The sequence below is a fragment of the Zootoca vivipara genome, chromosome 1 (assembly GCF_965207765.1).
Source record: "Zootoca vivipara chromosome 1, rZooViv2.hap1.1, whole genome shotgun sequence".
Taxonomy (NCBI): domain Eukaryota; kingdom Metazoa; phylum Chordata; class Lepidosauria; order Squamata; family Lacertidae; genus Zootoca; species Zootoca vivipara.
In genome coordinates this window covers 78,353,271-78,379,311 of record NC_142582.1, presented here as the reverse complement: position 1 = coordinate 78,379,311, position 26,041 = coordinate 78,353,271, and the positions used below count along the sequence as shown (strand labels likewise).

Genomic DNA, 26,041 nt, shown 5'->3' with positions numbered 1-26,041 from the left:
TATGAGTTACATTAAAAATAGGAAAATTTCACAGGAGATACCTCTCCAGTGTACTACTGACATTACAAATTCTGAAATGGGTAAATAATCTGTGCCTCTTGAAATGAAATAAAGGACAGAACAGAGTATTTGCTTTTTAAATTAAATATACAGAAAACTATTTCCCAGAGCTTGATTAAACTAAAAGCTAATCGTTTATACTAGAAAGCTCCCCCCAGTTTCTTAAAAAAAACCAAAACCCCCGAACCAGTGAGATACCTAATGGTTTGGGCTTCAGTTGATTAATCAGGTTTTACTTGTTTAATCATTGGGAAGAATTTCACTAAACTGAGCTCCTATTTGCATGTTAAGCTTGAGGGCATAGTCATTTAAGTTAGTGAAGTTTAAAATAGAATGGATTGATTCCCAGAAGAATTCTGCATGAAATGTATAATATTGGACAGTAAAATTAGAGCTTCAGTGTTTTGTCAATTGGATTAAAATATCACTGTAATATCAGACAGTAGATTTCTGTTTTTAACAAAATAAATTTATTTCAAAAAATTAATAGCACATGGAACCTCAGAAAGAGGCACTCTTCTGTTTCTAGAGATGTACCTGATGCAACCCATGTGGTTGTTGTATAAAAACAAAATACAGTGGACCCGCCAGATACGAATTAAATTCGTTCCGGGGGTCCGTCAGCAACCCGAAAAGTCCATAGGCAGAGGCACCGCTTCTGCGCACGCGTGTGGCGCGTAGAGTGCTTCAGCACATGCGCACGGGGCGAAATCCGGAAGTATACACATCTGGGTTTGCCGTGTTCGTAACCCGAAAGTTACGTATCCAGAGCTGTACGTAACTAGAGGATCCACTGTAGTTCTTCAGAATTATTGTTCATATGCACATTTTAAAAGCTTTAATTAAGCAACTAATGGATTATGTCATACTATGAATTAAGTAAAATGTCTTTAAATTGGTGGCAGTTCAAATAAAATGTGTGTTTCACATTAAAAAGGTTTGCGGACTGTAGTGGAAGAATTAGAATTGGAAAGAAATCAGTTGCAAGAACAAATTCTCTTCTTGGAGGAACGTTGCCGGGACTTGGAAGATAGATTGCAGCTCCAGAGCAGACTGGAAGCTCTTCAGGTACATGCCAGAATGTGAAATAATGTGAGGAAGGGCATTTAGATGCTTGCTAGTATTATAGGGTGTGTGTTTTTTAAGAAAAGAGGGAGATATGCAACAATAGCAACATTTTAACTTTATAAAAGCAAAACCTTTATTTTACCTTATTTTCTCTTACTTTATTCAATCAAAGTAATGCTTAAATCTGTCTCCATTTTGTTAACCAAAAATGCAATTTAAATAATAATGCCTGGATATCTGCCTCTTAAATCTGTGAGATAGGGTTTTATTCATTATATGAAAAGGAGTGCAAAAGAGAGGTGATCATTACTACCCTACCTCATTGCGCTTTGTTGCTTTAAGTTGTTTTCTGCTAGCTAGCCTTGAAAGTTAATTGGACTGCAACAAAACTGTGAAAAGGAACACAATGCAGAAAGATAAAGCGGGGAAAATGCACCATTTTATGTAACAAATAGACTCTCCTCTGCTGCCACTTCACATGTGAATTGGGCAGACATACGGTAGATAAAATGCATATGGTTGCTGTTTGACATCCAGTTTTGCCCTCAAAACTGTCTTGAGAAGCTACTTGATATTGCTTCTGAGTCACCAGCTATTTCATATTTTAATTCAAATTTTATTTAAAAGGGTAAAACATATAATCTACATATGTGTTAAAGAAGAATAGAATCCATACGGTTTAAGTTTCACTTCTTTATTCCTTTTACCATCACTCCTAAGCAGGTAGTCAAAGAAGTTTCTATTGGTGACTACTATATGACTTTGTGGAAACTACATTGTGGTGTTTTACTACTGTGTTTCCCCGAAAATAAGACACTGTCTTATATTTATTTTTCCTTAAGAAGACACACTATGGCTTATTTTCAGGGGGTGTCATTTTTTATTACGCGTCCAGCCTCGCCTCTTCCTTGGCGCCCTCCAGAACTGCGCTATCACTATGTCTTATTTTCGGGGTATGGCTTATATTCTGCAAATGCTTAGAAATCCTACTACGGCTTATGGGTATGTCTTATTTTCGGGAAAATGGGGTATGTCACCAGTAACTGATTAAAGTGTACACAAACTCACTAAGAGAGAGACCGTCCCGAGCGATTGGTGTGCAGTGTCACCAACAAGCTGATGACACCTAGTTCTGTTCTTAGATACTATGTCCAGGTGCAATAGGGAAAATCCTTAATTAGTGTTGGATTGCAGAAAGGATTTGATGAAGGCCAACAAATTGAAGTTGAAGCCAAACAAGACAGGTTGCATCACGGGCCACTTATGATCAAGGAAGGTGGGTTTACTTGCAGTAAAAAGGACCATACTCTCCCCATCTGAAAAAGCAGATTTGCAGACTAGCGTTTGTTACTGCTTCTACCGTCTTTCCCCTTTTTTAAGACGTAGGCATAATATAAGCCATAGCAGGATTTCTAAGCAATTGTGCGATACAAGCCATACCCCGAAAATAAGACATACTGATAGACCCTTCACCCACTAGCAATAACCCCCCTCCCGCCAGCCAACTCCCCCCTTAAAAATCTCTCCCCATTTTGCTGTCGTATTTCCTTTAAAAGCTTGTAAAAATGCACCGAACAGCCATAGCTGCCGAAGCCTCGTGATTTCCCTTCCCCGTTTCTGAGAGCATTTTTTAAAATATAAGGATCCAAAAATATTTTTTTAGCCAAGCTGTGTAAGCTCTACTTGGTGAAGGGGAGAAAAGTGGGGTGGGGAGGAGATGAAGGCACGAGGAAGAAAAGAGGGGCGATTGAAGAATGCAAAGGCTGTTTTCCCTTTTAGGGAGAGACCTCCGTGTGCGCGTCTGTCTCTCCCCCCCCCCCGTGCGTCTCTCTCTCTCTCTCTCTCTCTCTCTCTCTCTCTCTCTCTCTCTCTCTCACACACACACACACACACACACACACACACAGCCCACCTCTCGCTTCCCCCCACCTTTCCCTAAATTCCCTTCCATTCAATGCACGTTGATTTCCTCTTAACGGGAATCTCCCGTGTCTGATTGTTGTCTCCTTGCTTTTGCCGAAGGCATAAGGCAGCTTTTTAAAAAGCCTGCTGCAGTTTTCTTTCTACCTTATGCTGCTTGGTTGTCTGTGGAGCTGCCCCTTTAAGGATTTGTAAGTAGTTTGGATCGCAGTCCTTGCCTTGGGGACTTTTTATTTATTTATTAAGGACTTTTTCCTTCGCTGTTTGCGAGCTGCTAAACGGAGCTGCTAAACGCTGCTCTACACAAAAGTTAAACTGCCGGTCCTAACAACACGTGCTTCCTCACCTCGCTGGCTCAATTGCTTCTCAATTGCTACCATTTACCAAGTCAGCAATCTTAATTGCTGCTTAGCTGGCTTCTTTGTTCTCAGCAGGTAGCTTCTTTGCTATCAGTGATAGCACTACAAAGTGCTACATTGTTGTGCATTGTTCAGACTGTTGGAACTTAAGTCTTGGGCAGCTGGCTGGTAGAGATCCTTGCTTGCTTTACGTATAGGCTACTGCTAGGACTGTATCACATAGATAGATTCCATTATACTGGTTTAGATTTAAAAAGCTCCAGTGTAGCAGATTGCTATTAAGTGAGTCCCCACCTTGGAGGAGAGAGAGAGCAGCCCTTCGCACACACCTCCCTTCCCTCAGACTCGTAATAAAAATATCAGTAAGACATCCCACCAAAAATAAGCCACCCTGTGGTTTTTTGAGAAAAAAAGTAATAAGACGGTGTCTTAAAAAGGGGGAAACACGGTAGTTCCATTCCTGGATCCTCGAGTGACAGCAGGAATAAAGAGTACTTTTGATCAGTTACATCTAATCAATCGGCTGATACTCTTATCTATTGCTCCCTAGCTAATGTTTGCAGGTGCAATGACTACACTTTATTAAAATAAGCTTTCCCCATTCATTGGCTGAATTACTGTGAAGTCATGGAAAGCTCATAGATGTTCTGATAGCTAATGAGTTAAACTGCCAGTACAAAGTCCTTGGGAAAAGAAGGACTGTGTGTTGTTGGTTGAAGAAAATGCAGAAGCAGCATAATGGGTAGCGCAGAGCAGTTGCTCTAGCTTCTTGGAAGATGGGTTACTGTTGCTTCCTGGGTGGTGCAAGTGCACCAGCAGGCGCATTACATTGGCTTCACTCATGTGTCCCCATGCCAACTTCTCTGACACCTGTTCCGCCCCATTCCTGTATGTGTTTGTGGCCAGGACATTTGTGTATCAGCTCCATCTCACCCAACAAGATGCCAAGTACTATTACAACAGGAATAAATTACCCAGGTGTGTGTGTAAATGAATGGAGAATGTGCAGTGTTGTTGACAATATACTGTAGCCCCAAAACAGAACCATGAAAGCCATAAGTCTCCATGAAAAACAAGAAAAACATACAATGAACATAGTTTTCTAAGTTTTATACAAATACTGTGTAATTTTAAATATTAATATGTTCATCTAAAGGTCTGACTAATAACTCCCTTAACATACTAAAATGTATGTGTATAATGAGGGGTCGCTTAAAATATTTTCTCATGCAGCAGAATGTCAATGTATATTGCATTGTAACAGAACATTTCAATACAGGTGACATTTGGTGTAGAGGAAGAAGGGCAGCTATTGAGGGCTGTACAGGTGTGTCCTGCCCATTCCCAAGTGATAGTTTATTTTACATAGAAGTGATATTTTGTGTCTAACCTACCCAGCATTTAATGACAATTTTGGATTTTTCTGAGCTGCTTCTGGTTTTGGATGGTGTGTTTTTGCAGTTTAATCTTGTGTGTTAGTTTTGTGAAGCTGGGTAGAGTAATATATTTAGATGTTGACTGTGTCAGTGGAGCTTGCTTCATACACTGTGGATTACATTCCAGAATTTATTTTACACTTTGCTACTTCACACACTGGTTGATTTTTGGACAAGTGCAAAGAAAAACAAATATAATTCAGTGAATTCTGTGTGGATAAGTTATGCTAAAATTAAAATTCTGTTAGGCATCACTGGAGCTTCTTCAAAACATCCCTTGTTTTTAGCCACATCTGTTAAAAGTAAGCTCCTCCCACACATTGCATGTTTACATGGTGTGCTTTTATATGAAATCTATATTATAGGATGTCTCTTTCCATGTTGGTTGTCACAGGATAAGATCACCAGAAATGAGGCATTTCAAAAGGAATCTCACTGTTTCTACTGGGAACAAGGATTTCTGATGGCATTTTGCTGGTAGTAAATGAGCTATAATGGTAGAGTCTAACTCACGTAGTTTAGATAACCCTTTTTTTATAGTCAGTGCAAGTACCAGCTGTGTAAATTATTTTCTTACAGAATGAAAATGACCGTTTACAGTCCCAGCTTACACAGCTGCGCAACCAGCAAGCACGTGATGCAGAAAAACACCAAGTTCTTGTTTCCAGTTTGAATGAACAACTGAAAGGGTAAAATAGAACATTTATAGTCCCTCCCCAGCCCCCCTACCCTATACCCCAATGTTATTGAGATCCAAACATTGGTGTATATGTTGTCAAATATTTTTAAACTTTTACCTGCTGCAGGTAATTGAAGGGGGGAAACCCTTTCATAAAGATTATTTTCATGCTTAGTTATTTTTCTTGTAATTTATAGAATAGTTGATGTTGCTTTTGGATATAGACAGGGAGCTATGTCTCCAAATGTTTCCCATAGTTCAATTGATGTCCACATATATTTGAGAATGTTTATCATAATATATTTGATCCTTTCTTTTATTGGCAGATTAAATGAAAGAAATGGCTTGCTTGAAACTTTGCTTGGGGAAAAGGAGCAGAAACTTTCAAGTACAAATGAAAAGCTAGAACAGGCAGAAGACATGAGAAAGTCAATTCATGAGAGAGACCTTCTAAACAAAGAACTAAGTGAAAAGCTTTTGCAGAGGGAACAAAAGGTGAGTTGTTTACAGTTCTGAGTCAGTCAAGTTGTATTGTGTTCTGCATCAATCAATTTGCCATCTTTGGTAAATACTCAGTAGTTCTTTGAACATTTCATCGCTCCCTCCCCTGACATTTTGGAAATCCCTAAAATCCCCCTATGTGTGAACCAACAACCAGAGCATATTATAAACAGTGGCAAAGTTAAGTAAATTTCCGTAGGGTGTCTTCCATAAACACGATTTAAACAATGGGTACATAAGTGACTGTGGAAGCCAATTCTGGATCCACACATCCTTCCACAGTGGGGACAGTGGTTTCCAGGCGGGAGTTGATCACGGTGTGGATTTGCCAAGCGTGCCTTCCTCTTGCGTCCTGAGATCAAATTTCTTCAAAGGCCATGACACCTTTGGTAAAGGCTGTTCTCCAACTGGAGCACTTGCAGGCCAGTGTTTCCCAGTTGTCAGTGTTTATAACGCATTTTTAAAGATTTTTTTAAAATACTTATTTAATTTTTATACTTATATAATGGACAATATTGTTCCTTTGTCACAATTGAATTGAATTGTCACAATTGAAAACAGTGAATAATGTTTCCCTTCCTGAAACTAGCTGGAAGATGTCCTGAAGAAGTGCAGCGCTTATGGAGAAGAGTGTGCAGAACAGAAAGCAGTTATTACTGTACTAACAGAAAAAATAACTGCCTTTCAAGAAAAGGTAAAAAAGGGTAAACTTTTTGTTGTGGCTTCTTACATAAATAGGTTGGTTCCAATGAAGTAGTCCAGTTTGTGCAAGGATTTCTGATTTGGAAACATAATTCACCCTCCCCTCTTTCTTCCCCCCTCCCAATTTGCTCCAGGCCCTCCCGGAACAGGTGTGAAGTGGAGGCATGCAGGGGTAGTAGAGGAAGGGCAAGTTGTGCAAGTGGAAGTCCTTGGATGAACAGAGCAACTTCATTAGATACAAACCATTGTCTGTTTAGTGATATATTTAATATGTGAGCAATAAAATAATTCTAATAACTATAAACAGAACTGTAAAAGTCATTTCATTAGCCCAAGGAAACTTATAGGCTCATTTTTCCTGAAAAGCAGCTCTCCATGCCTCATATCAAAATGTAGTTGAAACAAAGCAAGATGGCAACAGTATATGTTATAGGCATCATATCATGTACGTATGATATAGTCTACGATAAGATATGACAACAGTTAAAAGAAGCAGTATATGGCAACAGCATATTTTATGGAAATAGGAGGTGGTCACTCATCCAAGGGGGGAAGAGAAGGAAAATTAAATTGGGTTAGAACCATCCCTTTGCTACTTCCTCAAGAATATGGTTTTCCGGGTGAACCTAAACATATTTTTGGATTCCAACTACAAATGGTACTGTGAGTTAATGTTAAATTTTGAGCGCTTAGACTTTTATTCCCTTTATTTTTGTTTTCAGACCATGAAACAGGATGCTGCCATAGAATTAATGCAACTGGATCTTGAGCAGACAAATGAAGAACTTGATAGATTAAACACAAGTCATTTAGAAGAGAGGTCTCAACTAATTCATGACCTCCAGAGGCGTGAAAGAGAATTTGACAACCTCAGAGAGGTTTTAGCTGAGAAAGACAAAGAAATTTCTTCTATTACTTCAAATATAAATGTGTATTCTGAGCAGATTAATATTCTGAAATGCCAGATCAAGTGCAAAGAGGATGAAATGCGAGACATGGAAGAAGCACTGTCCAAGGCTGAAAGGGGAGCCCAGTTGCTGACAGATGTACAAACTGAAGATGTGAACAATGCAGGCAGAAAGCTTTCGGAACTTTCTGAGCAGTTAAGTGCAATAAAATCAGAACTGGCAGAGGTGAAAATTGAAAACATGACTAAAACCAAAGAAAATGAAGAATTTGTTAGGCAAATCAAAGAGACAAGCCAAACGGTTAAAGATCTTCATTCTGCAATCAAGACTCGTGATGTTACTTACAACAACAAACTCATGGAGTGTGAGTCACAAATTAAGTTGCTTAAAGAACAAATAAGTAAATCAGCTAAAAAATTGCAAGAAACAGAAATAAAATGTAAGGAGGAAACAGACCATCTTAAATCCCAGATTGATGAACATATCTCTGCAAAGGAGAAATTGAACAAATTACTAAAAGAAAAAGAAAACAAAGAACAAAGTTTTATGAGTGAGATGAAATCAGTGAAAGATTCTCACAACCAGCTTACTTTAGAAAATGCTAAAAAAGATGAAGATTTAGCTAATTTATCCAGACAACTTGCTGAGCATACTGAGCATCTAGAAATTGTCAAAAAGTCACTGCAAGAAAAAGCAGAAATCATAATATGCCTAAAAGACAAGCTTAAAGTTGCCGAGCAGCAAAATGAAAAGGAAAAGCTTAAGTTAGTTGGAGAACTGAATACCAAGGAAATGCAGTGGAGGGAAGTTAATAATGAGCTGCATGAAAAACATGAAATAATAAATAAGATGGAGACCGAAAGACAAACTGCCATCATGACTAACAAGCAGTTACAAGCAGCTCTTGAGCAGAAAGAAAAAGGTTTTGCAGATCAGCTTAAAGCCAGTGAAAATCTTAGAAATGAGATACATACTTTAGAGAAAGAGAAGCAACAGCTGATTAGTGAGAACGAGAGTTTGTCAAAATTACTGGATGTTAAAGAGTGTGAACTGTTGATGCGTGCTCAATCCATGGCTGAGTTGGAGAGTAAGATGTGTGCCAATGCCACAGAACACCAGAAAATGCTTTCAGAGGTTAGCCACGATAAAGAGACTTTAAGAAGGAAAGTTGAAGAACTCTCAGGCCTTGTAAAGCAAAAAGAAAATTCAATTGCAGAGCAGTTACTGGAGAAAGAGAAACAGTGTGGCATATTAGCTGATGAGCTTTCCAGAAGCAGAGAGATAACAAAGGAATTAGAGAAAGAAAATCATTCTTATATCACTCAGTTAAAGGATGAGCAGCAAAACAAAGCATTGCTTTTGTCAGAGTATGATAAGGTGGTCCAACAGCTCAGTCAGGAGGAGGAAAAAACCTCATCATTACAGATACAGGTTAAAGACCTAGAAAAGGAGCTTAAAATAAAAAGCAGATCTATTGAAGAAAAAACTGAGCATGGTGATGCATTACTTAAGCAAGTAAAAGAAAAACAAGCTATCGTGACTGTGTTAGAAAAAGAAGTAGAAAAGCTTAAATGTGATAACATAAAGCTATCTCAACAGCTTGAAGAAAAAGACTATACTCTATTATTGAAAGGGGTGGAGTTTGAGGATCTTTGCAGGCAGATTTCACAAAAAACAGAAGAGTGTACTATATTAAATGATCAGCTAGCACTATTAGTCAAAGAAGTGGATGTTTTGAAACATGAAAAAGATAGTGCTTTGGCTGTTTGCAGTGCTAAGTCAAATGAATGTGATGCTTTTCAGCATCAGTTAACACAACATCAGTCTGAAATTGTGTCCACAAAACATGAAGCTCATATGCTGAAATTAGAAAATGAAAAATTGAAAGCAGATATAGAAATAGCCAGTGCTACATTAATGAAAAATTGTGAAGGACTAGTGCCCTTGAGTGCACAATTATCTCAGAAAACTAATAATATTTTAGTTTTTATGGACCAAATTGATACCTTAGTTAGCGAAATGAAAACATTAAAAAGCAGTTTTTGTGATAAAGAGGCTCTTCTTTCCCAGAGGGAAGTTTTGATTCAGGAAATGAAAGAAAACAAAGATGTAGGTGAAAAGCAAAATTTGCAAATTATTTCAGATTTGCAAAGCCAAGTACAGGTTCTAGATAGTGAAGTTAGTCAACTTACGCAGGAAGTGCAAGAGAAAGAGAATAAATTGAAGAAACAAGATCAAGAGTTAAAATTACTTAAAAGTAAATCTGATGAGTCTAATTTTCTTAGAGTTCAACTGTCTGAGAATATGGAAATAATTTCTGATCTCCAGAGTCAACTTAAAAATATGATAGAAAACAATGAAGTATTAAACAAGTCAATTACAGAGAAAAACAACTTTTTAAAACAAAAGGAGAAGGAATGTGTTAATTTACAAACATGTATTTCTGAGACTTCCTCTGTGCAGCATAAACTTGTACAGTCGTTGACCTCTGAAGCAGAAAGATTAAAAGCAATCATTTTGGAGAAGGAGTTAGCAGTGAATAACATTTCAGTGATTAACAATGAACTGAAGGCTGAACTTCAAGATAAAAAGAATGAATGTGAGACTTTGAAGAAGCAAGCTACCGATGCAGAAGAATCAAATCTTTGTTTGAAAAAGGAAATAAGTGATCAGAATAAATTAATAAATGACATTAGCCAAGTGCTAGCAGAAAAAGAGGCTTCTGTTTTGGATCCTACTAATCTTGTGAAAACCCTAAGAGGGGAACTAAAAATAAATGAAGAAAAGTCACAGTTAATTTCTCAACTTCATAGTCAAAGAAATGAACTGAACCAAGAAAATCAAAAGTTAAAAGAACTAGCCGAGGAAAAAGAAAACATTTTCTTAACTTTGCAGGGCAAATTTGATGCTCTGTATGAACAGAAAAATGAACTCTCTGCTTCCTTGACTAAAAAAGAAGAGATTATCACTGGCTTTCTTAAAGATATCGGTGTTCAACTAGCAGAAAGCAATGTTCAGGCTCTTACCGACGATACTGAGCTACTTAGAGGAGAACTAGAAAAAAGTGCTGCTACAATAAAAAAGCTTTTGCAAGAGAAGGATGGAAGCATTGCCAGTAGCCAGATGAAAATTGACACTTTGATAGTAGAAATTGAATCTTCAAAATCAGAGCACCATAAAGCATTAGAACAAGTTGAGCTATGGAAGCAAAATATTCAAGAGAGAGAGAGAGCTCTACAGGTTGTACAGGAAAAATGCACTGAACAGGCTAATCATATTGAATATTTAAAGTCTGAGGTCAAAGAAAAATTGCAACAACAAATAGATTCTTTAATAAATGATAAAGCTCTTTTACAAGAGAACTTTGATAAACTGAATCTGGAAAACAAAAACTTGCTGAAGTACCAGAAGAAATTAGAGAAAAAATCTAAAGAGCTAAAAGAACTTCATGAAAAATTAGAAGCCAGTGAGAATGAATTGCAAATGCACCAAGATGCTGTCGCTTTGCAGCTGGCGAATGAGAAAGAGAAGATGCAGTTACAGGTTAGTACAAAGAGTGAAGAAGTTGATGAATTGAAGTTTAAGGTTGAAAAGCTAGAGCAAAATCTCATTGAGTCAGAGAACAGATGGGTAGCAGAACTTGCGAGGGCAACTCAGCAAAATAACGTTAATCTTGAGCAACTGAGTAATTTAGAAAAGAATCTGAAATCAAAAGAGGATCAAATTCAATCTTTGCATCAAGAACAGGACATTATTCAAACAGAGTTGTCTAAACATCTTTCTGCATTGTCAAGTAGTAAGTACTTCCTCAAAGACAGTGACAGTGATGCTGGTCAGCAAGTAGCTAAGACTGTATTGGAAAAATTCTCTACTGTGATAGATACTATTATCAGCAAAGAAGCTGAAGCAATGGCACTGCAGCAGACTATTTTAGAGAGAGAAGAAGAAGTACATCACCTGAATAATCAGCTAGAAAGCATGTTGTCCTTGAAGGAAGAGAAAGAGTTGATGCAGAATGACTTTAAAAAGGCAAAAGCTGCTGACCAATCTGAGATTGAATATCTCTTAAATGAACTGAGTACTGCTAAGGATGAATTATGTAGGCAGCAATCTGTCTGTGAAGAAAAGGACATTGCATTATCAAACATGAGGAAGGATGTTGTTTTCCTCCATGAGAAGATAGATAAATTAGAAAAAGAGCTTGAAAGTAGTTGCAAGACACTGAACAGTGAATGTCAAAAAGCAGCAAAACTTTTAGAAGAAATAGAGCATAAAAATCAGATAATAGAAAACTTTAGTTCCCAAACTAACCAACAGAAGGATTTAATTACTTCTCTAAGCCAGCAGTTAAAAGAAAAGGATTGCTCAGTTACTCAAGTCATGGAATCCATGTCTAATGAAATGGTAAAATTCTCTGAGGAAAAAAATGCGCTTGCTATCGAATTGCAACAACTAGAAGCCATAAGGAAGAGCATGACAGAAGAGGTAAGTACATTATCACAGCAGGTAGAGGAATATAAGAAAGAACTTGAACTCAGTCAAGTTGTGTTGACCAACAAAGAAGCTACCATAAAAGACTTGGTGAGTGAGAAGGCGCAGCTAAATATTACTTTGGAAAAAATAAATAAAGAAAAAGAAAATCTGAAAAAGAAGCTTCAGGCATCTTTGCTAGTAAGAAAGGACTTAATTCAGAAAAATGAGAAGCTTGATAAAAAGACAGAATATTTTCGGGAGCAAATTAATGACTTAGTAAAACAGGTTGAAAATACTGAGGCTCACAACAAAGATCTCGAATCCCAACTTGAAGGACTGAAAACACAATTGTTAGAAAAAGATGTGAAGATAAATGACGCACGTCAAACCTTATCAGCCAAGGCAGAACACTTGGAGCAGCTGGAGAAAGCGGTTACAGAATTCAAAGCTACTATAGCTGAACAAAAAAGTATGTCTGATAAGAACTTCATCTGTCTACAAGAGAAGGATTGTCTGCTTGCACAAATGCAGTCTGTGCTGAATGAGAGAGAGAAAATGCATAGAGAGGAACGTTCACAACTTTTCTTAACCATAGAAAATCTCAAAGGTGAAATAGCAAAGAGAGATGAAACATTCGAGGGAACAAATGGGTCGGAAGCTACCCCAAATACCAAAAGTTCCTGTAGTAACAATACAAACCAACCTAATGAAATTAATCCAGTCACTGAGCTGCAGAAAGACAAGGAAATCCTGCAAAAGAAACTTAAGGCACTGCTTGTGGTCCGCAAAGAAAGCACTAAACAAATTCAGAAACAAAAAGAAGAGCATGCTAAGCTACTAGGAGATTTTAATGAACTAACAAAAGACTTTGAGCTCATTAAAAAAGAAAAGAAAGCACTCCAAGAGATTCATCAGAGAAAGTGTGAAGAAGTTGACTCCAATTTATTGCTTTTATACTCTCTGCAGAAAAGGTTGGACACTGATACATCTCTTAGGCCAAGTGAAAATGCTCAGCAGAAAACAGAGTCTGGGGAGCTAAATGTGAAGGGTGATGTCAGGGTTGAAAAATCAGGAAAGATGGTAAGTATGATGACAATGGAAGAGTCTGAGATGGCGAAAATTCATGATAACTATGCTAGAATTATGGAAGAAAACGAAAAGCTTAAGGAAGAGTTAAAAGAGAAGTCACTTGAACTTGGTAGCGTACAGCAAGAAGCAGTAAAAGTGAAGATCTCTGTTGAGCAACAGGAACAGCAGTATAAACAAGAGAGAGACAATATATTGATTGAACAAGGTCTGCTTAAGCAACAACTAGAATCATATAAAAATGAATTGCAAGCTGTTAAAACTATGGTTGAAACTGTGAATAACGAAAAAAGTAAACACAAAAAACATGAAGATCACCTACCAAGTCTGAAAGAAACTGATAAACATCCCAGTGAAGAAAACAAGCAACTATTGATGGAATTCAATATGCTGCGTGAGAAGGTTTTGCCAGTTTCTAGTGCATACAAAAATGTGGCAGGTGTAAGCGAGGACACAAAAACTGTGTGGCCGCATTCTGATAATGTGCCGGAGAACAGTGTTCAAGGCCCAGACTTCTGTAGTTCATTGGATGGTGTCACTTTCACAGAAAGAGAATCGCTAGATGTCACTAATACAGGAATAAAAACATCAACTGAAAGAATAGGTGATCAAGATCCCCTACCAACAGAAATGTCTCGGGAACAGATAGAAGAAAATGTAAATGGCAGAAGCTATCAACCTCAACTGCAGAAGTATGATGCTGAAGAGAAAAACAGGGAACGTCTCCAAAGAAAGCTCCAAGCTGCTTTAATATCACGTAAAGAAGCATTGAAGGAGAACAAAACTCTTAAAGATCAAATGGAGTTACTAGTTTTGGAAAACAAAGAGTTGATTAGTAAGGTTCACACCCATGAACAGCTGATGTCTGAGTTGGATAGAGAAAAACAAAACTTGAGTACTGCACTGTATAAAGAGGAGACTCTTGTGGCAGAAAATGCTAGATTATTAATTGAAAATGAAAACCTAACTGCTGCTTGTGAGAGTCTGAAGTCTACCATGCAGACCATAGGGCAAGAGAAGGAAGCTTTTTCTTTTCAATTGAATTCCTTAAAAGATTCTCAGACAGTTGAATTGACAGGTTGGAAAGCTAAACACAGTGAATTAAAACAAGAGTATGAATCTCTGCTTCAGGCCTATGAGAATATTAGTAGTAAAATAGCAGAAATGAGACACATTATTGATGTCACTAGAAAAGAAAAGCAGGAAGCTCTTCACAGAGTAAATGAGAGAGAATCTGATACACATAAACTTAAGGAGCTGCTTCAGAAAGCAGCTGATGAAAGTGTACAAGTAAAGGAACAACTGAAACAGCTGACTGAATCTAAACAGACGGAAATAAGTGAACTAAAGATTGCAGCTGAAAAGCAAGCATCTGAGCACAAGTTGTGCTTGGAAGACTATCAAAGAAAAATTGATGTATCTGTGCTTCAGAGCAAGCAGCTAATGGAGGAAAATAAGCAATTAAAGGAAGTTTTTGAGATTTTAAAGCAAACCTTGGAGAAAACAGAGAGGGAAAATGAGGAGCTTTCTAAGGATTTTAGTCTAACAAAATCTGCTCTCAGGGACCTCCAAACACGGTTGGAATTGAACAAGTCTGATGTACAGTCCAAGATAAGTGATTCCCTCTGTGAAAGAGAGTCATTATTAAAACACATTCATTTGTTAAATGAGGGGATTTCAGAAAAAGAGAAAAGCATGCTGATCTTAAAGCAAGAGAACAAAACTTTATTAGAAAGGTTGAAAGATGCTGAAAAATCTCTGCATCAGAAGAAAAGCTTTTTATCAAAGTTGGAAAATGATTGTAAAAATCTTAATCAGGAAATAGTCAGTCTTGGTGAAAGAATTAAAATATTAGAGGATGATAAATATCTCTTACAAGAAGAATTAGAAAATGTTCAAGAAACATCTTACAAAGTAAAAAATGAGAGAGAATTTTTGGAGACTGAGTTGCTCAACCACATCAAAAAATTGGATCAAACAACAGACAGACTGAAAGCCACACAGATACAAAACAGCCTCCTTGTAGAGCAGTTGGAAAATTTGAAAGCAGAGAAATGCAACACAATAAGAGAAAAAGAAGAGCAGCAGCATCTGGCCAGAGTATTTGAAGAAAAGCTGAAAACTGCTCAGAGAGACAACCATGAGACAAAGAACAAAACTAAAGAGTTGCAAGAACTTTTGAGGGGAAAACAACAGGAGATCAACCAGTTGCAAAAGGATTCTATTAAATACCAGGAGATGATACTGGACTTGGAAAAATCTGTGAAATTGTCACATTCAGAAAGTGAAAAAATTGAGAAAGATTTAAACAGTGCAGAAGGAAAGCTTGCAAAATCAAATGAAGAGCTGCAGAAGCTAACTGAAAAACTATATTTGCAGAATATTTCACTGTATGAGTCAAAATCTGAAATAGAGCGACTTGCAAATGACAACCTACGTAGTAAAAATGAACTTAGAAAGAAAGAAAACAGAATATCAAATCAAAAGAGAGAATATGAGAGCCAGTTGGAGTTCAGCCTTCAGCAGGTAATAGCAGCTTGCCTTGTTTCCTCATAAGGGGACCAGGGAGCTTTTTCTGGCAGTGACACTGGAAGTATTAAGAGAAGCATGAGCAGCAAAGTGTGGATCATTAGCAAGCAGGGAGCCAACTTCATTGGCAGAGAAGGTATCCTTTGTCTTGTCCTGCCAGAGTTGTAATGAGAGGAGCTGGACCTCCTGTGTGAGTAGATTTACTTCGTGGGATGCTGGAGCCTATGGGATGGGCTATGTCCTCATCATGTGAGAAGCAAAGAATTGTGTGAAGCAGGCTTGACTCCTGAGTTTTTTCCTCCTGCCTGAAGCAGCAGTCATTCCTCCTGGCTCTCCTTTTTCATCAGATAAGTCTACCTTATTTCATCTCATCTTCAGTTAAATTTCCCTCTTTGTCATTTTCTCTAGATTTCTGTCTTTAACAAACAAACAAACAAAAACAAACAAACTTCTCCTCAAACCTCTCATTTAAAGTCTTTCTTGGTGCCTATCACCACAGCTAGACGAGTGTCATAACTTTCTGCTCTTTCGACAGCTCAACACGTGTTTTTCATAAAGACAAGGTGGTTTTACGTACAGTAGGACCCTTCCTTCCTTCCTTCCTTCCTTCCTTCCTTCCTTCCTTCCTTCCTTCCTTCCTTCCTTCCTTCAGTACTCTCTAGATTTCATGTTCAACAAGAACTGGTTTTGCCAACCTTTTGTCCTAACGCTAAACATCCCAGGGAAAAAGCATGGCATTCATTGGACGCATGCAGAGCTCTGAAAGTATACATTCATTGGACAAAGGCTTTCCAGAAGATAAACTCTGTATTTTTATCCTTTCACCCATCGTCCTTGGGGGTTAGGGTCAGCAGTGCTACTTTGGCGAGGTGGATTAGAGCCTGTATTTTCCTTGCTTATGATTCCCTCAAATTGCCCCAGCCAACTCAGGTGCTTCTGCACTCAACAAGGTCAGCTTCCACCTCCGCAGCCTTCATGGCTAACACACCCTTGCTGGATATCTGTAAAGTGACCACCTGGTCGTCCACCACCACTTTTACCAGACATTATAAACTGGATTAGTTGTCTGCAGCTGAGGCAGCCTTTGGCCATACTGTTCTCCATCAGATTTTACAACCAGTGCATCTTCAGATCTAGGACTCCCCCCCCCCCATTTTCTGTTCATCTGCTGTGGTATGTCCCATCCTATTGGCTCCAGCATCCCACGAAGTAAATAGAACGAATGGGCTTACCTGAAGTGTGGATTTGCGAGTAGGGATGCTGGAGCCAAGGGAGATTTCCGATGCACTGTTAGTGAAGATACAGTCTATTGATAGCAATTTCCGTGCCTCTCAGATATCTAGTACATTTCTTCCTTTAGCTTTTTGAGCCATGGAGAGAAGTAGGCAGACCTTTATTTCAGTGACTCCATCAGTGTTTGCTGCTTGGCGAATCCAGAAATCTGAGGAGTCCAGCCTGCTTCACACAATTCTTTGCTCCTCCCTAGCGTCATGTGATGACGACATAGCCCATTCCATTGGCTGCAGCGTCCCTACTTGCAAATCTACACTTCAGGTAAGACCAATCGTTTTATCTATCAGTGCCCCAGAAGTTTTCTGAGGCTTAGATACGTTGATTTGAGGTCCGTGAGTACGTTGGAGTACCCTCCCTTCTTTGCACTTATTTAGAAATAAATGCAAGAAGAAACATGTTTTGTCCAGACTTAAGAAAAAAGCCTAATTTTCCACCCAGAATTTGAAAGAAAAATTGTTTTAAAAACAATGCTGCAATGGAAATAGAGAAGTTCCACATGGCATTACCAATTTCTGTATCATTTTTAATGATTTTGTCCAAGGGATTGGAAATGGTTGCTCTTAATTAATTCCATCAATAGTTGCTTGTTTTCTTCACTGACATGTCTTAACTTCTCTTTCATATTGAATAATTCTATATTTGATTTCTCTAGGTTGCTTATGAATTCCTCTCTTATCTCATATTTTCCAACACAATTTTAAAATGCTTTGCTTCTTCTTGACTTTTTGGCAGACTTCGTTGTTAATTGTGAACATTATTTTATTATTTCCTTTCCATGATCAAACTTGCCTGGGGAGTTGTCCTAGCACAAAATCCAATTTAATCAATTTCTGAGGACTGTATATTATGGGACTGCTTTTTGCTTTCCCCCCCTGAAGAGATGTATCAGTGTCCAACCTTTTCTGCAGAGAGTATAAAATCAATAAATTGGAGTCAACTTCTTCACACTTTCTCTGATGAATCTCCTGAAGTGCTTTTTTTATTTTTTAATGAGCTCAAAGTCTTTAGTTAGTTCATTAAAATCTCGTAGTAGCTTAGCATGCTCTTCTTTTTGCTTCTGAATGTGTTAAGTGCTTTCTTTGTGGACCACAAGCACATAGCTGCCAAGTTTTCACTTTTCTCGCGAGGAAGCCTATTCAGCATAAGGGAAAATCCCTGTAAAAAAGGGATAACTTGGCAGCTATGCAAGCAGCGCCTTAAGTTTCTTTTGCAGGATTTCCTTGTCTTTCTGCAGCTCGGTGACTGGATTAATTTCATTAGGTTGGTGTGTATTGTTACTACAGGAACTTTTGGTATTTAGGGTAGCTTCCAACCCATACATTTTCTTGAGTGTTTCATCTCTCTTTGCTATTTCACCTTTGAGATTTTCTGCCAACCTAGCAGTTCGAAAGCACGTCAAAGTGCAAGTAGATAAATAGGTACCGCTCCGGCAGGAAGGTAAATGGCATTTCCGTGCGCTGCTCTGTTTCGCCAGAAGCGGCTTAGTCATGCTGGCCACATGACCTGGATAAACTGTCTGCGGACAAACGCCGGCTCCCTCGGCCAATAAAGCGAGATGAGCACCGCAACCCCAGAGTCGTCCGTGACTGGACCTAATGGTCAGGAGTCCCTTTACCTTTACCTATGGTTAAGAAAAGTTGTGAACGTTCCTCTCTATGCATTTTCTCTCTCTCATTCAGCACAAACTGCATTTGTGCAAGCAGACAATCCTTCTCTTGTAGATAGATCAAGTTCTTATCAGACATACTTTTTTGTTCAGATATAGTAGCTTTGAATTCTGTAACTGCTTTCTGAGGGCCTTGTGGTGGTTGGTCAGCACAACTTGACTGAGTTCAAGTTCTTTCTTATATTTTTCTACCTGCTGTGATAAAGTTTTGCTGCTTTTTGACATTCGGTTTTCAGTGTCTTGCAACTACTTTCAAGCTCTTTTTCAAATTTATCTATCTTCTCCTGGAGGAAAACAACCTCCTTACTCATGTTTGATAGTGCAATGTCCTTTTCTTCACAGACAGATTGCTGCCTACGTAATTCATCCTTAGTAGTACAGTCGTACCTTGGTTCTCGAATGCCTTGGTACTCACACGTTTTGGGTCCCCAATGCCAAATGTCAAATGTAGCTTCCACGGATTCCAATTGAGTGCAGGAAGCTCCTGCAGCCAATCAGAAGCTGCACCTTGGTTTTCGAACGGAAGTCGAACGGACTTCTGTTCGAGAACCAAGTTACGACTGTACTCAGTTCATTTAACAGATGTTCAGTCTCAAATTGGTCAGCAGCTTGTCTTGTTCTTGATGCAAAGATTGAATTTGATCCTCTTTTGATTTCAGTTTCCTTTCTAAATTACTCAGTTGGTCAAGATTAACGTCATTTTGCTGAGTTGCCCAACAAGTTCTGCCACCCATCTGTTCTCTGGCTCAACATATATTCTCTCTCTCTTGTTTATACTGCTGTTCCTGTAGCTCAACAGAGATGCTTTTTGCTCTACCCTACCAAGTTCAAGGCAGCAGTGCTCTCATTCCAGCCTTTCTTTTGGATGTTCCTAAGCTTCTTGAGGAGGGAGAAAAAGCATCTATAACAGCTTAATATTGTTTATTGGCAAATGGCTGGTCAGGGGCAGACACCAGCAGAAATAGTTGTGTTGTCCTAGCACAAAATCTAGTTTAAATCAGTTTCTGAGGACTATATATTGTGGGACTGCTTTTTTCTTAGCCTGTACAAAACCGGTTTCTTCTTGCATTTTTTTTCTAATTAAATGCAAAAAAGGGAGGGGAATTTGCTCAAACTTTCCAAGCCAGAATGAATCATCAGGGGTGGGAAAAACGCTTTGTATCTAACGTCTTTCAGGTTGGACAGTAGTATGGGTGTTGTCTCCACAGCTCAAATAACATCACACAACTTCTCTTTTAAAGCCAAGGATCAAAGACAGCAGCACTCTCATTCCAGCCTTTCTTTTGGATTCTTGAGTAGGGGAAAAAGCAACCATAACAGTATAATATTGTTTATACAGTCATACCTTGGATCTCAAACGCCTTGGGTCCCGAACAAATTGGCTCCTGAACAATAGAAACCCGGAAGTGAGTGTTCTGGTTTTTGAACGATTTTTGGAAGCCGAACATCTGGCGCGGCTTCCGCGGTTTCCTATTTGCTGCAGGAGCTTCCTGCAGCCAATCAGAAGCCACACTTTGGTTTCTGAAAGTTTTGGAAGTTGAACGAACTTCCAGAATGGATTCTGTTCGACTTCCAAGGTACGACTGTATTGGCAAATGGTAGGTCAAGGGCAGATACCAGCAGAAATAGTTGTGTGTTGTTTTAGGACAGTAGTTCTCGAACTTTTTATCTGGGCCACACTTTCAGATTAAAATTTGCTTGTACCACTCCAATTTTTTATTCTTAAGAAATAATTGGAAAACCAAAAGAAACAGCTAGCAGTGCTTGATTTATAACATAAAACACAGCTACTTTATATTATTATTATTTTATTTTATTTTTATTAGAATTTATTTACCACACTAGAGGTCTCAGGACAGTTCACAGAATAAAATGTGATCATAGGACATCCAAAAAGTATAAAGCAATGCAGCTATATAAGAACATGAATCAATCCCAAAATAGAATTATAAATGAGCCCCTTACATAAGTACTTTAAGTACGTGTACAAACTCAATGAGAGGTGTGAGCTTGCTTTTGCCGAGTAATCTCATTTATATTAGGTCTAATTTGAGACAAACTCCATATCTAACCATATTCTGCATTTTTAAAAAATTGATACTATACTAAACTCTACTATCCTACACTGAAATGTTTAAATGTTTCTTTGATTGCCCTTGAATCTTCCTGCCACACGTGTCATTCTTTCCTGCACTACACCCTTTGAGAAACATTGTTTTATGAAATTGATCTCCTCTCAAGTCTTCTCAGGGTACAAGAATGCTCATGAGGTTTGCCTAGTGCTGCTAACCACATTTTCTTCACACTGATATACTGTCTTAGGTCTTGTTAACAGTTCTGCTTTCCAGGGTCCAGGCTGACAAAGATTTCCACCTTTAAGAAAAACATTCAGGTCTGCTGACAGAGATTTCCTCTCTTAAGAAAGACATTCAGGTCTGATTAAACCAGGAACCAGTTTCTTATCCATAGTTTGCTTTCACTCCACTCCATAGTTCTTCAGAGCTATCACTTCTGTCGTGCACCCAGTTTCCCCCCTGCGTTCCAGAAGTCTTCCTAACAATTGTGGGCATGCATCCTTCCTAGTTTAATTATTCATTTTGGAATTAATATAAACAGCTACATGGAAGTGTTTGCATACAGTACTATGTCGTGAAATAAGTTAACTTTACTAGACAAACAATCTTTTGATTTTATGAAGTTTCCACATAAGCAGCATATCCTTATTGCTCTGTTTAGGGTGAGACTCAAGCAGCATTTCCTCCAGGAGCTCCTCAAGAAAAAGCTGAAGTCATTGACATAGACAACATGGACTTCATTGAAATCAATGGAAGGTCAGAATTATTTCTGCTCATTTGTAAAGTATGTTTTATTAACTGGTCTTAAACCTAGAGCTCATTTCTCTTGATAAGATGTAAGATTATCATATCATAAATTTTAACCACCTAAGATGAATAATTACTGTACAATAATCCAATAGGAACAAACTACTACAGAAAGCAAACTAGTTTTGCTTTGCATTATTTTTTTCCTCCTTTGGAATTTGGGTTTGTTCTAGGCTTGCACAGAGGCAAGAACCAACCTTATTGGAATTAATGGGGACTCTCTCAGAAGAGAGGAATAGACGGGAAGCTGCGGAAGAGGCCCTCGGGCTCTTGGAAGAACAAATTAAAAGGTAGCAACACGTGTGAAAGGTATTTGGGGCTGATCTCGAACTGTGCTGATATTGGTAGTCCACAAACAGGCAACCTGTAATGTGCCCATGCATGCAACCTTTGGTCACTCTCAGTGCAGCCCACCAAACTCTCAGGGGACCTGGCTCCCCTTTCTTCAGTGTACAGCTGGTCAACTGTCAGACTGGTTCATGGGGAAGATTGCTGGCTGCATCAGGAATGCTGGGGGAAGGGTGAAGTTAAAACCTTCCACCCCCGCAGTGATCCCAATCCCCATGTATAAATATTACTGTCCTTGTGCTGCTTTAACCCCCCCACAACACTCCAGATGCAGCCCAGTGTGCTGGGACAGCAGTCTTCTTCATGAACCCAGCTGATGGCTAATCAGTAGGGCTTCCTTTGTCCACTGCAGCCAATGTCATGGCCCCAGACTGCAGACCTGACGACCCAGCTAATCAGATGGGGCAATAGTGAAAGACTGTATCTGAGAGAAAGGCAAGTAGGAGCTGAGCTGGGAGGAGGGGAGAATGGATGCAATAACGGCTGTCTAAGAGCATGAATGTTGGTATGAATGCATGTGTCCATGTGTTAAACTCACATGCTGGGGAGGCCTGGCCAGATGGGTGGGGTTTGTTTGTTTGTTTGTTTGAGAGATGCATTGGATTCGTATGTGTGTGTATATACGTGATAAGTATATGTGTGCTTCTTCATGTTCCTGCCCACCACCAGTGCTGGCCAAGCCCAACAGAATATGATCCCTAAACAGTTACCAACACTGATTGTATTGGAGCAATTTATCAATAAGACTCAATAAGTGCTCCATATTTGACACATACATCTCATACATCTATTGCTGTAGATTGAATGGAGTCTCCAAACCTAGGCAGAAAAATCCCCCCCCCTGCTGTTATTGAGGTTCTCATGGGTCCACTGAACCAATTCCATGGGGTGGGGGTAGGGAGAGTGGGGAAGCCCTGTTGTGAATCCTGCCCTATATATTACAGTATACCCCACCCATGCTTATGAACATGATGTGAGCAGCATGGGCTTCAAAGCCAATTACTTGCTGTATCCAGAATAAAGGTTACTACTCGTTAATAAAGGAGTGTTAATAAAATTGTAAGGAAATTACTTGTTTCATTTAACTACAGGATCTGACTCAGTTCAGATGAACCAGGTTCTTTAAAAGTGCTGATATCCCAAGTTAAAATTCAGAGAATGATCAGCATAGATAAATAGCAGTTTAAAAGTGTCATGAATCTGATAAGCCTTTTGCATTTCTTTTTTTTTTTTAGGCTTGAACTGATTGATTCCAGGCCAGCATCTGAACAATGTGCTTTTCAGGTAGAAGAAGAGGAAAGGCAACCTTTCATCATCAATGCTAGCGAACTTACAGTAGTACGAAAGGTAAGCCTATAAATCTTAAAAGTAAATCTGATACATTATTTTCTTTAATGTGTATGACTGATACCAAATTGTAAGTCATTTATTTTCAAAAGGGTTTTCGCTGAAATACTGGTGTTAACCTTTAAAATATCTGAATATTAAAACTGTTTCCAGCAATTGAATTAGAGAGCAGTACAACTTTAAAAAAAAACCCAGAACACTTCTCCATTAGTTTGCTAAGGTGTAAGGTATTTATTTTAGCCCTATGTCACATCAGCAGGTAGTGTTAATGGACACAACTATACATTCTTATCGATTAGACTTGTGTTGATTGGTTGGTTGGCCAAACATAAAAATGTTTGAGTATGGGAAGGTGAGCTATTATGGTTTCAAAGATACAGATATTAAATTGGAGCATGTTTCTGTTCTGATTCCAAATTACCTAGGCTTCTATCCTATTCCTACTTCACCCTGTTCTACCCCATAAGTAGACAGAAGTACTTTTACATGCACAGAGGTACAGATCTGGTGGTGGCTCATTGGGTGTTCCTCCAGAGGGCACCAAACCTTAGAGGAATCTTTTTTGAGGCCATGGGGCACTTCTTTCAGCGTCAAAGAAGATCATTTTAAAACCCTATGTGCAAGCACTCGACCACTCATGGCTCTTCAGATCACCCCCTGATACATGTCTATTTTCCCTCTGCAAATCAGGGTGGCCAAAAAAATGAAAGCCTTAGAAAGCTTGCTTTCCCCTTGGTGATGAGGGGTGGGAAATGGGGTGTGGGCAGATAGGAAGAGTATTGGATCATAGCTGAAGTAATTTGGAAAATCCTTCACTGTGAAGTTGAGGGGTGGGAATACTAGATTTCCCCATATTTGTAATGGTAGCATACCTCAATTTTGGGAAATTTAGATTCCCAGATTGTTGCTGAACCATGTTATCTGTTCTCCTGCCCTCAGTAATGATATCTCAGAAGTGGGCCTTGCTGTGGCAGCACCGACCTTCTGGGAAGCTGCTTCTCTTGCAGTATAGGAGTCTGCAAATGTGATGAGCTTCAGATGACAACTGAAGACTAAGCTGTTCTGATAGGCTTTTCCTGGCCTATCAGATGTCTTTAACGTGTCTGCTTTGGGGTTGTTTTGCCTTTCTAGGATTAGTATTGTATTTATTTTATATATTTTTATCCCAAAGGAGTATGTGTTTAACAAAAGATGTATGGTATTTGTAATCTTTTGTAAACTGGTTTTGGTACATAACTATATGAAATATATATAAATGCAACAGTTGCTATAGGAATGCCACAGAAAACAAATGATCTATACCTGGGCTCTTAAAAATTGAAAAGCATTTATTACACAAGATGTCAGTCATTATATATATCGGTCTCTGCACCACTGCTCCACATTACAAGTGGTTGCTGGAGAATCATCAAGGTTCATAATATGATGCTAAGTTGTTGTGTTGTAAATACTTCAGTATCTTATGGAATAGATGTGGATCACTTGCAATGTGAAAGCAATAAAGACCCTACAACTTACCTATGACACATTTTTTTTCTCATTTAATTCCACCTTTTGTGTTTATTTTTGTGGGTTTGATTGGAAAGCATGAATGCCCAATGCTAATTTAATAGGATCAAATGCTTCTTTTCTGAACAGGTAAAAAGAGGAGCCATTTCTTTCAGGAGATGGATTCGGGGACAAAGACTTTGCCGCTCCCAATTGCTGACTTGCAGGGCAAAATCTCGCTATTTATTTCTCAGTTACTTAGTTGTCCTGCATCTTTTTGTTTTCTTGCGTCTCACAGGCATCTTATAAATGGAAAAGCTCAGAATGACAACCTTTCCCCATTATCATCAGTATGTAAATATTAGCCAAACTACTCTTTTTGTTTAACTCCACCATCCCAAAAGGCCACATCTCTGGGCCTATTCTGGGCCAGTCTGTCCTGCAAGGAAGGATTGTCTCTCTGAGCTTCTCAGAAACTAGTCCAGGACCATGGAGTGCTTTATTCATTTTGTATTGATAGATTGAAACAAAGTTGTTTTTATTTAATTATCCGCTGTTTGTTCATTTTTTCATTTTGTATTTCTAGATTGAGACAAAGCCAAAGTTGTTTTTATTTAATTATCCATTGTTTTAATTTAATTATCCGATATCCACAAATACGGTTGAAAATGTTCCTTGCATATTGAAATAAAGTGTTTATTCTGTTTGTGTCCTTGTATTATAGCATCATTCTAATATAGCATGTGGTCGATAATTTCTCAAGATTCCAAGATCAGATAGATCCGTAGTGATCACAATACAAAAAAATATTATTACCGTAAAATTATGGTTGGAAGAGGAGGTAGTTCCAAGCACCATCTCTGAAATTACAGGAATCCATTATTTTCATGAAAAGATCACTTTAAAGGCATGGAATTCCAAAACAGTGGCAGCTGTTCAAAGATCCAACATGTTTATACAATAATCACCTCAGCAGATGTTGACACTGAGAAAGAGACATGCATGCAGAAATAGCTTTCCTTCTCTGTGTATTGGGTCCTATATGGCAAATTAACACCTGGAAAGCAAACTTGGTGGGAAAGGCAAGTGAGCCCATGGTTTTGATTGAACCAGGAATTGTCTAAAGAAATGTGACAGCTAAAGAGCTGATTGTTAAAACATGTCACATAAAATGAAATTGTCTGCTGAGTCTCAAAGGAAACTACTAGCAACTGAACTAGCATCTGATTAAGTTGTCATATGTGAACATTCAAAAGAAGAAAACATGCCTACTGCGAAGTCCTCAACTGCAAGTGC

General features: G+C 38.6%; 1 protein-coding gene and 1 long non-coding RNA gene across 12 annotated transcripts in view; one reads left to right on the top strand and one right to left on the bottom strand.

Annotated features, from left to right (window-relative positions):
• LOC118085760 (uncharacterized) overlaps window positions 1-25,451 on the top strand; it is a 49,951-nt gene extending 24,500 nt beyond the window's left edge. For 4 of the 11 annotated variants that reach the window (XM_088668547.1, XM_035116741.3, XM_035116722.3 and 1 more), the window contains exons 17-26: window positions 998-1,128; window positions 4,687-4,734; window positions 5,423-5,532; window positions 5,849-6,017; window positions 6,613-6,717; window positions 7,448-15,718; window positions 21,417-21,511; window positions 21,736-21,852; window positions 23,146-23,257; window positions 24,896-25,451. In XM_088668547.1, coding sequence (XP_088524673.1) covers window positions 998-1,128; window positions 4,687-4,734; window positions 5,423-5,532; window positions 5,849-6,017; window positions 6,613-6,717; window positions 7,448-15,718; window positions 21,417-21,511; window positions 21,736-21,852; window positions 23,146-23,257; window positions 24,896-25,054 — 9,317 coding nt within the window. In that variant the 3' untranslated portion in view covers window positions 25,055-25,451. Of the gene's footprint in view, window positions 1-997; window positions 1,129-4,686; window positions 4,735-5,422; window positions 5,533-5,848; window positions 6,018-6,612; window positions 6,718-7,447; window positions 15,719-21,416; window positions 21,512-21,735; window positions 21,853-23,145; window positions 23,258-24,196 lie in introns of all 11 variants that reach the window. The other 7 variants (XM_035116789.3, XM_035116769.3, XM_035116759.3 and 4 more) reach the window with 4 other exon arrangements.
• LOC148687634 (uncharacterized) lies at window positions 17,884-18,853 on the bottom strand. The gene is made up of 2 exons (XR_015949753.1): window positions 18,636-18,853; window positions 17,884-18,382 (listed from the first exon to the last, which is right to left on the bottom strand). It is a non-coding gene; the product is annotated as an uncharacterized LOC148687634 (long non-coding RNA).
• Window positions 25,452-26,041: the final 590 nt, after the last annotated feature.